Source organism: Dipodomys spectabilis, unplaced genomic scaffold, assembly GCF_019054845.1.
Source record: "Dipodomys spectabilis isolate Male_0828 unplaced genomic scaffold, ASM1905484v1 ptg000043l, whole genome shotgun sequence".
NCBI classification, from domain to species: Eukaryota; Metazoa; Chordata; class Mammalia; order Rodentia; family Heteromyidae; genus Dipodomys; species Dipodomys spectabilis.
The window spans coordinates 30,261,083-30,274,837 of record NW_024870720.1 but is presented as its reverse complement, the minus strand read 5'-3'; the positions used below and the strand labels follow the sequence as shown (position 1 = coordinate 30,274,837).

Below are 13,755 nucleotides of genomic sequence, written 5' to 3'. Positions count from 1 at the left end.
GTCTTTTTTCTGTTTAATTGTTGATGGTGTCTCAGAGACTTTTCTGCCCAGGTTGACTTTGAATCATAATCCTTCTGATAGCATTCTCCTGAGTAGCTATGATTACAGGTGTGAGGCACCAGTGCCTGACACCTAGCATCTCTTAATGTCTGAGCCTCTGCTTCTTTTCATGAATGAAGCAGAATTATCTGTGGGACCCTGGCAAAGGCGGGTTCCTTCTATTAAAAATGAGTTTTAAGTCAGATGCTACGGAATTGCTTATAATGGCACAAATACATAGCCAATTGATCTCTCTTTTATAACTGTGGAAAATGGTTTAGAGAAAGAGAAGTGCTTTTTATAAAAGTTCATCTCTGCATCGATCCTTGCTAGATTTGGTGATCTTCTCATAGTCATCCTGCTTTTTTTTTTAATACTATAATTTCTCTTCAAAGTTCCTCTGGGAGCTGGGCACTAGTAGGCTGAGATCTGAGAACTGAGGTTTGAAGCCAGCCCTGGCAGACAAATCCAAAACACTCTTACCTCCAATTACCCAGTAAAAACCCAGAGATCGGGATGGGCCTCAAGTGATAGACTGACAGCCTTGAGTCATAAAAAAGCCAAGTGAGAGTGTGAGGCCCACAGTTCTGGGAAATTTTTCCTCTTTCTAACCCTTTCTCTTGAATAAAGCTAACTTTTTCTCTTTAGTCGACTTGGCTTCTAAATCTCCTTTTGGGATAATTCTCGTGTGAGGCACATGCCCAAGCAGAAAATCAGACCCTATCACAAAATATATCCTAGCAAGTGTGAGTTTAAACCTCAATAGCCCTCAAAAGAAGAGTTCCCTAGCTAGTGCTTAGACATTTGGTAACCTTTTTGCAATAGAACACAATATCCCTACCTAGAGAATGGGCATCTGCCCCTGATCCTGATCTCTCCCTTTCCCTTACTGGGTGAACAGACCTGCTGTTGTGGCCCTGTTCCCTCACCCATGTCAAGACATAAATGTAGATACCTTTTTCCTACTATGTTGCCATAATCCATAGAAAGATTCTCAGCACTCAAGCCTCTGGCTGCCATGCTTTTCCTCTTCCTTTTGTGGATCTCCAGATTTAGACTGAGAAGTTATCCACCCCAGGTTTATCTTCAATTGTTTTCAGTTCTCCAGGGAAATGTTTTTAGGTAATGGTTTGAGTGTCCTGGATCAGGCAGATTGGGGATTGAGTCCTTGTTAATACTGGCCATATTGGCTAAAGAGGTTCCTTCCACACATCAGTTTTCACATCCATAAAATAGAAGTGGTTGTAAGTTTTTAGAAGATTGTGTGAGAGTGAGAGATAGTATATTCAAATCACTCAGAAGAGTGTCTGGCTCCCATTAAGCCCTCAGCAGCGATTTGACTCATGCCTGTAATCCTGGCTACTCAGGAGACTGAGATCTAAGGATCATGCAACATAAGATGAATAATTCTAGTTTCATAGAGCTGTTGAAAGCATTCATTAATACATGCAAAACACTTATGCTTTATAGATTCAGTAAATGTTTGTTGAAGATGAAATAATTTAGCCAAGACTTGAGTGTATCTAATAAAATGTAGGCATAAGAGATGGCAGGAAATGATATATAAATCTTGAACTGGGATGTATAGAAAGGTAGTTTGGCCATTTTTTAACATGGCTTTTTATCCTTTAGGAACTACATTTGTTGTTAGGAATTTTATATTCCTCTTAAAGTTTTATTCAGCATCCTTCTTGTCTGTCTCCTCAACACACAGGTGCTCCCATTATCATGTCTTTTCCACACTTCTACCAAGCAGAGGAGAAGTTCACTTCGGCCATACATGGCATGAATCCAAATAAGGAAGACCATGAGACATTTGTGGACATTAACCCTGTGAGTGCACCTTCCTCCTGGGGAGAGAGCAGAGGGTTTCACTCTGAGCATTTTTTTTTTTTTTTGTCAGTTGTGGGGCTTGAACTCTGGGCTCGGGTACTGTCCCTGTGCTCTTCAGCTGAGCATTCTTAAGAAACATGCAATCTTGCTGTGTGCTGGTGGCTTAGGTCTGTAATCCTAGCTATTCAGGAGGCTGAGATCTGAGGATCATCACAGTTTCAAGCCAGCCTGGGAGAGGAAAGTTCATGAGATTCCTATTTCTAATTAACCACCAAAAAACCAAAGTAGCTCAAAGTGAGACATCATTAGCCTTGAGCAGAAAAAGCTCAGGGACAGTTCCTAGGCCCTGAGTTCAAGCCCCACAACTGATGAAAGAAAGAAAGAAAGAAAGAAAGAAAGAAAGAAAGAAAGAAAGAAAGAAAGAAAGAAAGAAAGAAAGAAAGAAAGAAAGAAAGAAAGAAAGAAGGAAAGAGAAAGAAAGAGAGAGGGGGGGAGGGAGGGAGAGAGGGAGGGAGGGAGGAAGGAAGGAAGGAAGGAAGGAAGGAAGGAAGGAAGGAAGGAAGGAAGGAAGGAAGGGAAAGGAAGGGAGGGAGGGAGGGAGGGAGGGAGGGAGGGAGGGAGGGAGGAAGGGAGGAATTATTCTTTACCCTGATGCATTCAAGTGGAGAAAAATGAGTCCAGTGTTCCTTGAGATGTGGTCTCATAGCCAATAATTAGAAGGCCAGACTGCAGAAATATGCAGAAATATGAAGACACTTATTCCATCTATCTGGCTGGCTGGCTGGCTGGCTGGCTGGCTGGCTATCTGTCTGTCTGTCTGTCTGTCTATCTGTCTGTCTGTCTGTCTGCCTACCTACCTACCGACCTAACAACCTATTTATTTATCTACCTACCTACCTATCAACCTATTTGTTTATTTATTGTTAGTCCAGTCCTGGAGCTTGATCTCAGGACCTGATCTCTTACCTTTTTCACACAAGGCTGACACCATACCACTTGAGCCACAGCTCTACTTCCAGATTTTTGCTGGTAAATTTAACATAAGGGTCATATAGACTTTCTTGCCCAGGCTGGATTCAAACTGTGACCTTCAGAGCTCAGTCTCCTAAGTAGCTAGGGTTACAGGTGTGTGTACCAGCACCTCGTCTGAACAAACCTGCTTTGAGCTATACACTGGGTATATAGCTCAGTAGGAAAGCACTTGCTTAGCACGGAAAAGGCCCTGAGTTCCAGTTCTAACACTTAGGACTAAAAAATGTTCCTCTGCCTACTTGTTGCCAGTAGTCCACATTTAAATATGCATATTCATTTCAGCCACTTTTGCAAACCTCTTTCTTACAAGTACTTTTGAGGGTTAATTATGCAATAAGATTACAAAGCACCAGATAGCCTATACTCATAGGCTCTCATTGTACAATGTAAGAATCTGTCACTGTGGAAGCTAAACAACGTCAGATAACTTTATTCTTGGCCCTTTGAATACTGTGGAGCAAATAAAAGTATTCTTTCAGCACTTTATGGACTATGCTCAACTTTATGGACTATGCTCATTGGGTCTGTGCCCAAGGAAACAGTGAATGACATCACTGAGACTGCCTTCCTTCACTCTCAGCCATTGGTCAGACAATTCCCTTTCATCACTCAAACTAGGAGTGGTGGCTGTGGCCCAGGGATCAGCATTTTCCCATACTTCAATGCAAAGATGAGGGCTACATGGGGAAGGCAGTTGCTATAGCCACTCCCTCTGGATGGACATCCTAGACTTGAACATCTTTCTCTGGTAGGGACCACCATCTTCCTCTGAGTTCTGGCTATCTGCCAGTGTATCCAGATCTACCTGGGGACCTGTGGGCTGGAGTCCTCTGGGGATTTCAATTCAAAGTGTCAGCCATCTGAGAGGCTAGTCAGAAATACCTACTTCCCAGACCCACTGAATTGAATCTACATTTGAGCAGATTTTCCAAGGATTCACATCGGCATTATAAAGCCTTGGTCTGTCTACACAGTACTTGCTATATTCTGGGATTGATTTTCCATGGTCCCAATCTGTCCTGCTAGCCCTACTCATGGCCACCCTGATCCACAGAATACACAGAAGTGATGCTCTATTAAAAAACTTATATTTGTGGTTTAACAAATCCTGATATTTTCTCTTCCCTTCTGATTTGCAGTTGACTGGAATTATTCTCAAGGCTGCCAAGAAGCTCCAAATCAACATTTATGTCAAAAAAATTGATGACTTTATGTAAGTTTGGCTTGTTTGGCATGAGTCTTGCCCCATTGACTTTTTGGTAGGGTCGCTGTGTGTGAGGGGAGACAGTTCATTTCTTCCCACTGCTCACCTCCACTCTCAGGTGTACAAGATCAGCATGGCCAAGGAATTGGCTCTTGGAATTTACTTCATCAGACACTTGCTATGGTGCTGTTATGGATGAGGCATTGTTCTAAGCATTTTTGAAGCACACAGTTGTATTGTCCACATGTACAGATGAGGAAACTGAGGCATAGAGGGTTTAAGTAATTTGTTGGAAATCATATAGCTGGGAAGAATTGTAGGGTACAGGGGCTACTTTTTAACCCATGCCCTGGAGATGATCTCTTACCCATCTTGACCCCAGTTTCCATCCCCTTCTCTCTCCATTCCCTTTTCCCCTACCTGGGGGCCAGCCCTAGCTCTTTTCTGGATGTTTAGTAGAGTCTCTTGAATCCAGCTTTCCCTCCAACAGACCAGCTACAAGCCACTTCTTCATTAGAATTCCTAAGTATAACCAACCTTCTGTCCTAACTTTTCAGTGGGAATTTTGTGGAAGAAAGAAAATACTTACAGTATTGAATGAAAAATCAGAATGTAAAAATACATATACACTGGGCTTGCTTGCTGATACACTGTAGGGTAACTTCCAATTGATGTGTTTACAAAGATAACTCAGAAGACTAGAGTCAATTTTAGATAATTGAATGGAATAAGTGTACTGCTATTTACATATAAATGTCTTTCCAAGCGAGCCTGCCATGTCAGGGATCTATAAAATAACATCATTCTCTGTCTTCATAGTGAAACTGGAGACATTAGAACCATGGTTTTCCCAGTGATGTATATCAGTGAGGTAAGTCCTGAGAGGCAGGGGTTGGGAATATCTTGATTGACCAAGCTTAGAGGACTTCCGTTTGCTATCATAACTAAGTGTAATTGAAAGAAATGACAAAGTCATTTAAAAAATGACAAAGTGATTAAAAAAAAAGCCCATTGGCTATATCCAAAAAACTTCTCTTCAATGCTATATGAAATTGTTTGTGCTTAGGGGCACAAAGTTGGAGAAATGACAGAAATTAATTTCATTTCCAAGAACATTAGTTGGGGACTGGGCTTGGTGGTATGTGTTTGTAATCCCAGCTGCTTAAGAAGCAGGGATAGGAGGGTCTCTATTTGATGCCAGCACAGGCAAAATCACAAGACCCTATCTGAAAAAAAATAATCTAAAAGCAAAAGAACTGGGGGGTGTGGTTCAAGTGGTAGACATCCTGAGTTCAACTCCCAGACTCTGTAGAAACAGGAGAAATTGCCAGCACTTAGGCATCCAGTTAAGCTTTCTTTGTCTCCTTTGAAGCCCTGTCATCTTAAGACCCCTATAACTGATTTTTTTCTAAATCATATATAAGATTTATTGTAGTTTTATCTCCTTAATTTCCCCCATAGTTTTGATGGAGGGAAAATGAACTTTTTCCCTCTTTTAATAAATTCTCAATTGGTAGACTTCTATTATTAACAGCATGTTTTAACATTCTTATTTTGCTCTAAAAATACTTATGTTAGAAAATTTAGTATCATATAGCAAGAAAAGGAAATACTAAAATCGCTATGTATCAAGTCTAATCAACTTACTGTTTGTAATTTTATTTATTTTTACTTTTTTATTCTTTTGCTCATAGCAAGGCTTGGGCTCATGAGCCTGGAGTTCACTTGGATTGCTTGCTTATGACTGACATTCTACCAATTAACTATGCCTGCAACCTGGCTTATTACTACTCATTGTGGTAATAGAGGTTCATAACCTTTTCTGCTCTGGGAAAGCTTTGAACCTGGATCCTCTTTACAAGTGTGAAATTCCCAACCCCTGGCTCAGTTCAATAAAAACAAAGCCAGAATTGTTTCTCATGATTGTTATGGAGTTAAGCTCTTCCGATGCCTCATCCATGATGCGGAGTAATGAGTAGCTCTGCGCTCAAAATGAAAAGTATTATTCTAGTACATTCCTTGGCTAGGAATATACTTGGCTAATATATTCTAGTATATTTTCTTGGCTATTTTGGACAGCCCCATAACTGACTCAAACACTTGATTGAGGCATCTGGTCCTGATGATTCTACATAGAACCAAGAGAGATGATAAAGTACACATACATTTTGGGGGTGTTTCCCTCATTCATTTAATCAACCAGTATTAATCACAAACCTATTGGATACTATGCCCAGTGTGGACATAACTGAAATGTCTTATCTCCAAGCATCTCACAATCACTGGGAACAAAAGGTAAACAGACAGTTAAGGTACTGGGTGCAACCACAGAGGTGAAGGTTCTAGAAAGTGTGGTAGAAACTTTCATCAGCCTCAAAGTGGTCAGGGATTACTTCAGGAAGGAAGTAATCCTGAGTTAGATCTTGAAAGAATTGTCTTATACAAAAACCAATACTGCAGCATTTCTGAATACTCCCCTCCTCTTTTCTAACCTCTGTTAGAAAAGTAAATGGTCTGGACACCAGTGGTTCATGCCTGTAATACTAGCTACTTGGGAGGCTGAGATCTGAGGATCATGATTTGAAGCTAGCCTAGGTAGTAAAGTCCATGAGACTTATCTCTAAGCACCAAAATGCCAAAAGTGGGAAGTATGGTGCAAGTAGTAGAGCACCAGGCTTATACAGGAGGTAGGAGGAGGGTGGAAACCAAGAGTAGGAGGCCCTGAGTTCAAGATCCAGTACTGTAACAAAGACAAGGAGAAGGAAAGGGAAAAGGAGAGAGAAAAAAGAGAGAGAAAAGATACTCATACATAAATTCCCACTCTGGGTACTCTACTTTTTAAGTTGATTTCAAGTATAGCTGGATTACTGACAAGAAGATTTAACCAAATTGTGTTTGATGATATGAAAGATAGTAAAAAAAAACCCAAAAAACAAAAACAACCCAGAAACTAAAATTGTTGGGTCTTCATCTGTCCCACGAAAGACGGACGGGTCCAAGGAAAGGTAAGTGCAGCGCTCACCCCGTTCCCCAGCCTCCCTCAGTCCGGGAGACAATCAGACACAGCGGGGAGCCAAATCAAGCATGGAAGAAAACTCATTTATTAACAGAGAGCAGCCCTTTTTAAATCCAAAAGAGCGGGTAGCATGGCAGGGGAGGACAAGGAACCAATCACTGTCAAGGTCACACCCTATCATGCACCTAAGCTTCCAGGAACATAAGGCAAATTGGGCTCTGCCCACTCTACTCTCTCTCAGCGCCATCTTGGCTGGCCATGTGCTCTACAGTAAATCGGGCTCTGCCCACTCACCTCCCTCTCAGTGCCATCTTTGCTGCCCATGTACTCTGCAGATTCCCCCTTTTTTTTTGTTTTAATGGCAGGCCCACCTCCCAGTTAGTTATCCTTTTCCCTTCTCTGTAAAGATTGTTTTAACAGGATTACATTGATAAGGATAGCATTGGCTACGCAGGGGGTTCGAGGCAAGTGTGGGGGTCGAGATTCGCCAGACTAGGATAGGGAGGGCCCTTGTGCATGATCCAAGAGCCCGTCCCAGTTACCTCACATCCCCACCTAGCACAGTAATAAACATCAGCCCCACCACATAAAATAAAGAAAAAGATAACCCAAATGAGTAGTCATGAAGAGTATTCTATTTTCTTGACCTTTCAGAGTGTTCTCATTGATGAAGAGAATGCGAGGCAACTAAAGTCTATGATTAACACTGCTATGATTGTCACCAACATCCCCTACATTGTTATGGCACTGGGTGTGTTCTTTGGTTTGATCTTCACCTGGCTGGCGTGTAGAGGACAGGGATCCATGGATGAGGTGAGTCCTGGCTGAAGGAATTTTTCCCTTTACTGAATAGCATGACTGAGAAGGTCTTTAGCTGTGCTCATTGAAAGGCTATCACCCGAGGGCTTATGGTATGTTGTGGTGATTTCATGCTTCCATGACTGTTGGACCAAATGGTAAGCAAGGTGGCAGTGTCAAAGAAGGGTATTTCAAGGAAGGTAGGGAGACAGAATAATGCCTTCTGGTAGTTTGAGTTCTCTTGGTGAGGATGGAATCATGGGCATATCCTAATAGAGGTAGCTTTACAGCTTTGAAAACTACAACCTGAGTGAATAGGAAGAAAATGCAATATATAGCATGAAGAATAACATGTAACATTATAACATTATTATTTTTTTTTGGTCAGGTTGTGGGGCCTGAACTCTGGTCCTGGGCACTGTCCCTCAGCTCTTCAGCTCTAGGCTAGCGCTCTACCACTTGAGCCACAGCGCCACTTCCGGCTTTTTTCTTTTTGCTTATGTGGTGCTGAGGAATCGAACCCAGGGCCTCAGGCTTGCAAGGCAAGCACTCTACCACTGAGCCACCTTCCCAGTCCACATTATAACATTATATAGGTGGACAATACGTGCATGACACTAGCTTACATCACACTGACTTCCACATTCTAACAGTAATTCATTGCTAGTCACTGTAGCCTGAATTAGCCATGCGGCAAATTCTTTTGGACATTTCTATCTCTGGATCTTTCATTCTGAATCTGTGCTGTCTCTGATTTTCCTAAGTACAAATTAAACTTCTTAGAAATGTTCATTACTGTCTTAACCAGCCTGGGGGTTAGGCTGATGGCTGAGAACAAAATGCGGATACTGACCCAAAAAACTTTTTTTTTACTTCCTGACCTGCTGACATTACAGAATGACTAGTGCCACACAACAGAGTCTCACTGACCCACATCTCCCACAATAGAGGAAGAGGGCAGTCCTATCTGCAACCATCCAAGGCCAAAACCGCCCCTACTCATCCTACAAGAAGAGTTAATGATGCATAGTTTCCAGGACTTAATGACACATAGTCCAGTATTCCAGGAACATAGACCCTTCCATGTGCATAGACCTTAATGAAAGCTTGAGGTTTCAGGACCCTCAGTGTAGCCCTCTTTCTTGAGCTGGCCTGCTATCCCACCTGGAAAGTACTTTGGCTTTGCTTTCACATTGCTTCACATTAATAAATCTGCTCATGCTAAGTCTCCCCTATGCCTGTCTTTGATTGAATCCTTTTCCCATGAGATCAAGGCCTTCTGGCAGTGCCCCAGACCTGGCAGCACTACAAGGAGCTATCTTAATACATTAAACAAGCATTAATGGGCACCTCTGACACACTGCTCCCTGCTAGGTTTCCAACCAGGAGGGAGACAGATCGCATAGGATCTAATACACCTTTCAGTCCAGTGGCATCCAGTGGCGGTGGTCAGAGAAAACTCCCAAGCAGTTAAGCCTGAATCTTAAAGAGCAAGAAGATGCATGCTGCCAGGTACTGGTGCCTCATACCTATAATACTAGCTACTCAGGAGGCTGAGATCTGAGGATCAGTTGGAAGCTAGCTCTGGCAGCAATGTCTGTGAAAATTTTATCTCCAGTTAGGTAACAAAAACAAAACAAAACAACAACAACAACAAAAAACAAACTGGACATGTGACTCAAGTGGTAGAATACCAGCCTTGAGCAGGAAAAAACTAAGCAATAGCAGGAAGCCCTGAATTCAAGCTCCAGAGCAAACATACAGACATAACAAATAAACAAACAAATTAAAGATAAGAAGCAGGCCCAAAGGAGAGAGATGAGTGGGGTCAACTACCTTCCTGTCAGTCTCTCCTCCTTCTCATTTTCCCTCACCTCTTCCCCCTGCCCCAACTTTTCCTATCTGAAGATAAATTTCTACCATGAATACCTAACCTTCTCTGGATTTTCTTTCCATGTCTCAGGGAACCGCAGATGAAAGAGCACCCCTCATACGAACCTAACGGAAGAAACTTAAGCATCATCTAAGCATGATGTGGGCTCTCCTGATGTGGACCCTCCCAGGGAAATCCCAGCGTCCTCAGTCTGTTGGGAGGAGGGTGAAGATTCAGCAAATGACAAGAGCATCCTGAGCAGAGCCTAAAGAGCAGGCTGATAGGCTGGCTAGTGTGCTTCATAAAATCACCTGGTCTCCAAAATTATTTTCATGTGTCTAGCAAGTATTTAATAAATTCTTGTATAGTACCTTTGATGTTGGGTTCTGATAGCTGTAGAATTTTGTGACTACTATTGTAGATATGCCTTCACATCACTTGTTAAAGCTACATGGGATAACCTTATTTGGTATGCTTCTTTCACCTAACTTTGTGAGCAAAACACATGTGTATCTCTTTATGTTGTATTCTTCCATTTCAGTCCCTGAAAAGAAGTCAGAGTTCGGAATGCAGGGTAAAATGTAGCTTTATCCTGTACACTGCTGTAATGATACAATGTCCTCTTTTAAAGCATTATGTATTGCTTTTCAGGCTAATCTTCAGTCTAGAATTCATCCAGGAAAATTAACTAGGTCTTCTGAGTGCTTGTACAATGTGTAGGAATCAAGTGGGGAAGGTTCTGGGATGGGGGTGGGCACCAGTGAGTGGATAAGGATTAACTCCTATGGGTTTCTAAGTAGTGCTTTCATGAGCCAGGCGAGTGAATAAATGTTGTTGGTATTAATGCAGATCTTTTGTGAAGAGAAGAACTAAAATGTTAGTTATGACATCTCTAGACTATTAGCTGTTATTTTTAGTCAGAATTATCTTGCTATAGAAAACCTGCTTTGGGGAGAATGTAATGGATGACTGTTTTACAACCCCCCAGTCACCCTGGCCCAATATGATTCTGTACTGATTACCATATAATATGGGATTATTTGTAAACTTACTATAGGAAATCTATCTGTCAGTAGCCTGAGTTACACACAGACTCATCACTGCCTTGATTAGAGTGACATTTCTTTCTTGCTAACTTTGATATTATTTTGGTAAGTTCTTTCTTCAGAGTTGGTTCTCTCCAATGTTACGTGTTCATGATCACTCACTAAGTAGAGGGAATTGTGCCCTAAACTTTCTGTGACAATCATGGTGCCGAGAAGATTGCAGAGGGTTTAAAATATTGCACAGGACGTTCTTTAAGGATGAAAGTCCCTTGGGACCAGAAGCAGAGTCACTTCTCTTCAGGAGACTTCTTGGCTTCCAGTAAAACCAAAGGCAGACAACGAGCCACTGTTGGGTCACAAAGTTCAGTTCGCAGGTATATTTAAGGGCATTTTCCTTGATTCTCTAAGTTCATCATGTTTAATTGAGATGCTTGTACAGTTTATCTAGCAGAGTGCTTATAGAATTTTCCCAAGAACAGAATCATACTTTGGGTTTCATTTTTGTTGTTTTGTTATTTAAAATTGGAATTTAATGTAAACAAATGAAAAAAATCAGGGATTTCCCTTACATAGCTTCTTATCTATGTTTGGAGGTCATAAATGGCTTTAATTTCCCAATGTAATGCCCCAATTTTCCTATGTATATTATAACATATGTAATGTTTTCCCCTTCTTAAAGGGACAAGTCATTAAACTTTCAACTCTTCTATAAATCAAGATAGAACAGTTACATACCCTGATTCACCAAACTGTGCAAAAACTAAACTGAAAATATTTGGTCTTCAGTAATGCCAAATATCTAGAGTTTTTTTTTTTTTTTTTTGTCGGTCGTGGGGCTTGAACTCTGGGCCTAGGCGCTGTCCCTCAGCTCTTCAGCTCAAGGCGAGTGCTCTACCACTTGAGCTACAGTGCCTCTTCCGGTTTTCTGGTGGTTTATTGGAGATAGGAGTCTCATGGTCTCTCCTGCTCGGGCTGGCTTTGAACCGCAATCCTCAGATCTCAGCCTCCTGAGTAGCTTGGATTACAGGCGTGAGCCACCAGCGCCCGGCTGATCTAGAGTTTTTTTAAAAAGAATTTATCAATATTTAACTAGAGAATTGGCATGCCTTAGTCTGTATGCATCAACTTATCCACACTAATAAACTGATAAACTAATTCATACTCACTGATTCAATCCTATGTTCAGGAGATAATCATCTAGGGGTAGATTTTTAAATGCTGTAAAAAATATCGGTTAGTGATATACACATTTAGACTGATTCTCACCTGGCAAGGAGGCAAAAAACATATTAGGTCCCTATTCACATGATGATCCTTAACAGTGATGACTTAAAGTCACACGATATTTTCTTTTTGAAAATAAACTGTAGTCAAAATTATAGACCGCCTCAGAATGAAGTAATGTACTTCATTTATTTGGGGAAAACTCTCAAGAGTTTTGTAAAATTCTGACAGCATTGTTTCCATCACAGAATGGCAGGCAGGAAAATGGGAGTTGAGCACAGGACAGGACATGGGCCTTGCTACTTTTTATCTCCATGCTTTCCTACTGGACTTCATTTTCTCATGTTCTAGAAAGATCAAGTAGAACTAGCACTATATGACTAACCCCTATTTGGGTTTTTACTTAAGGGAGGCTAATTTTTAACTTAAATTGTTGAGATAATGAATTCTGAAAAAAAAAAAAAAAGAAAAAGAAAGAAAACAGTGACCCTTACAGTTAGCCCTTGGTGAATAGAGAAAATTGCTTGTGCCTGTCTTTCAGAATGCTTTAGCAGCTGGGATCGTTGGTTCATTTCATGTGATTCTTAATCTATTCTATTCCTAAACTTCATGCAATGAAATGTTTTACTAATAAAAAAAAAGTTTATATAAAATTGCACTGGGAAATCATGTCACTGGAAATGTGATTGTCTATAAATTTTTATTTGAAAATGCCCCTGACCCATAGGACCCTGAATTCTACCCCTCAGAACACCTCTGGTTTCTGATCGGCTCTGAAGGACAGTTTACAGGCAGCCTGGGAGTCACACTCCAAGCAGGTTCCATTCTCTGCTTTTCTACATCAGGACTTTCTCCCGAGCCTCACAAAGAGCAGAGGGAGAGTTAATAACACAAGGGAAACATCCAAACAACCCTCCTAAATCAAAGAGTACATCACACGTTACTGGATTAGGACTGTTCACTGCAGAAACTGTTTTCTATTAGCATTTCCTCATTCCTTGTCCAGTGCACCTCCATCCCTGCTTCCTCCCAGATCAACCACCCATACTAACATCCCTATGGCATGCGTGCCTCAGGAGCACCAAGATTCAGAGACATCCACCCAAAAGAGCTGTGGAGAATCAGAGATGTATTGGGTAGGTTCTGGGACTTTTGTTTGTAGGGACATTTGGACTGAAGTGATCACTTTGTTGGGGTTTTTTTATTTTTTGTATGTGTGTGTGTGTCTGTGTGTGTGTGTGTGTGTGTGTGTGTGTGTGTGTGTGTGTGTGTGTACTGGGGCTTGAATTCAAGGACTTAGCTTTTTCACGCAAAGCTGATGCTCTACCATCTGAGTCACACCTCCACTTCTGGCTTTTTGCTAGTTAATTGGAGGTAAGAGTCTCATAGACTTTCCTGTCCAGATTGGCTTCAAACCTCAATCCTCAGATCTCTGCCTCCCGAATAGGATTATAGCCATGAGCTATCAGAGTCCTGCTTAAAGTTACAAGTTTTTTTGTTTTTTTTTTGGGTCCGGTCGTGGGGCCTGAACTCTGGGCCTGAGCGTTGTCCCTCAGCTTTCAGCTCAAGGCTAGCGCTCTACCACTGGAGCCACAGCACCACTTCCAGCTTTTTTCTTTTTGCTTATGTGGTGCTGAGGAATCGAACCCAGGGCCTCATGCATGCAAGGCAAGCGCTCTACCACTGAGCC

General features: G+C 41.6%; 1 protein-coding gene across 1 annotated transcript in view; it reads left to right on the top strand.

Annotated features, from left to right (window-relative positions):
- Scarb2 (scavenger receptor class B member 2) overlaps positions 1-11,650 on the top strand; it is a 58,292-nt gene extending 46,642 nt beyond the window's left edge. The window contains exons 8-12 of the mRNA XM_042678249.1: positions 1,754-1,872; positions 4,044-4,117; positions 4,928-4,979; positions 7,779-7,937; positions 9,886-11,650. Coding sequence (XP_042534183.1) covers positions 1,754-1,872; positions 4,044-4,117; positions 4,928-4,979; positions 7,779-7,937; positions 9,886-9,924 — 443 coding nt within the window. The 3' untranslated portion in view covers positions 9,925-11,650. The remainder of the gene's footprint in view (positions 1-1,753; positions 1,873-4,043; positions 4,118-4,927; positions 4,980-7,778; positions 7,938-9,885) is intronic.
- The last annotated feature ends 2,105 nt before the right edge of the window (positions 11,651-13,755 follow it).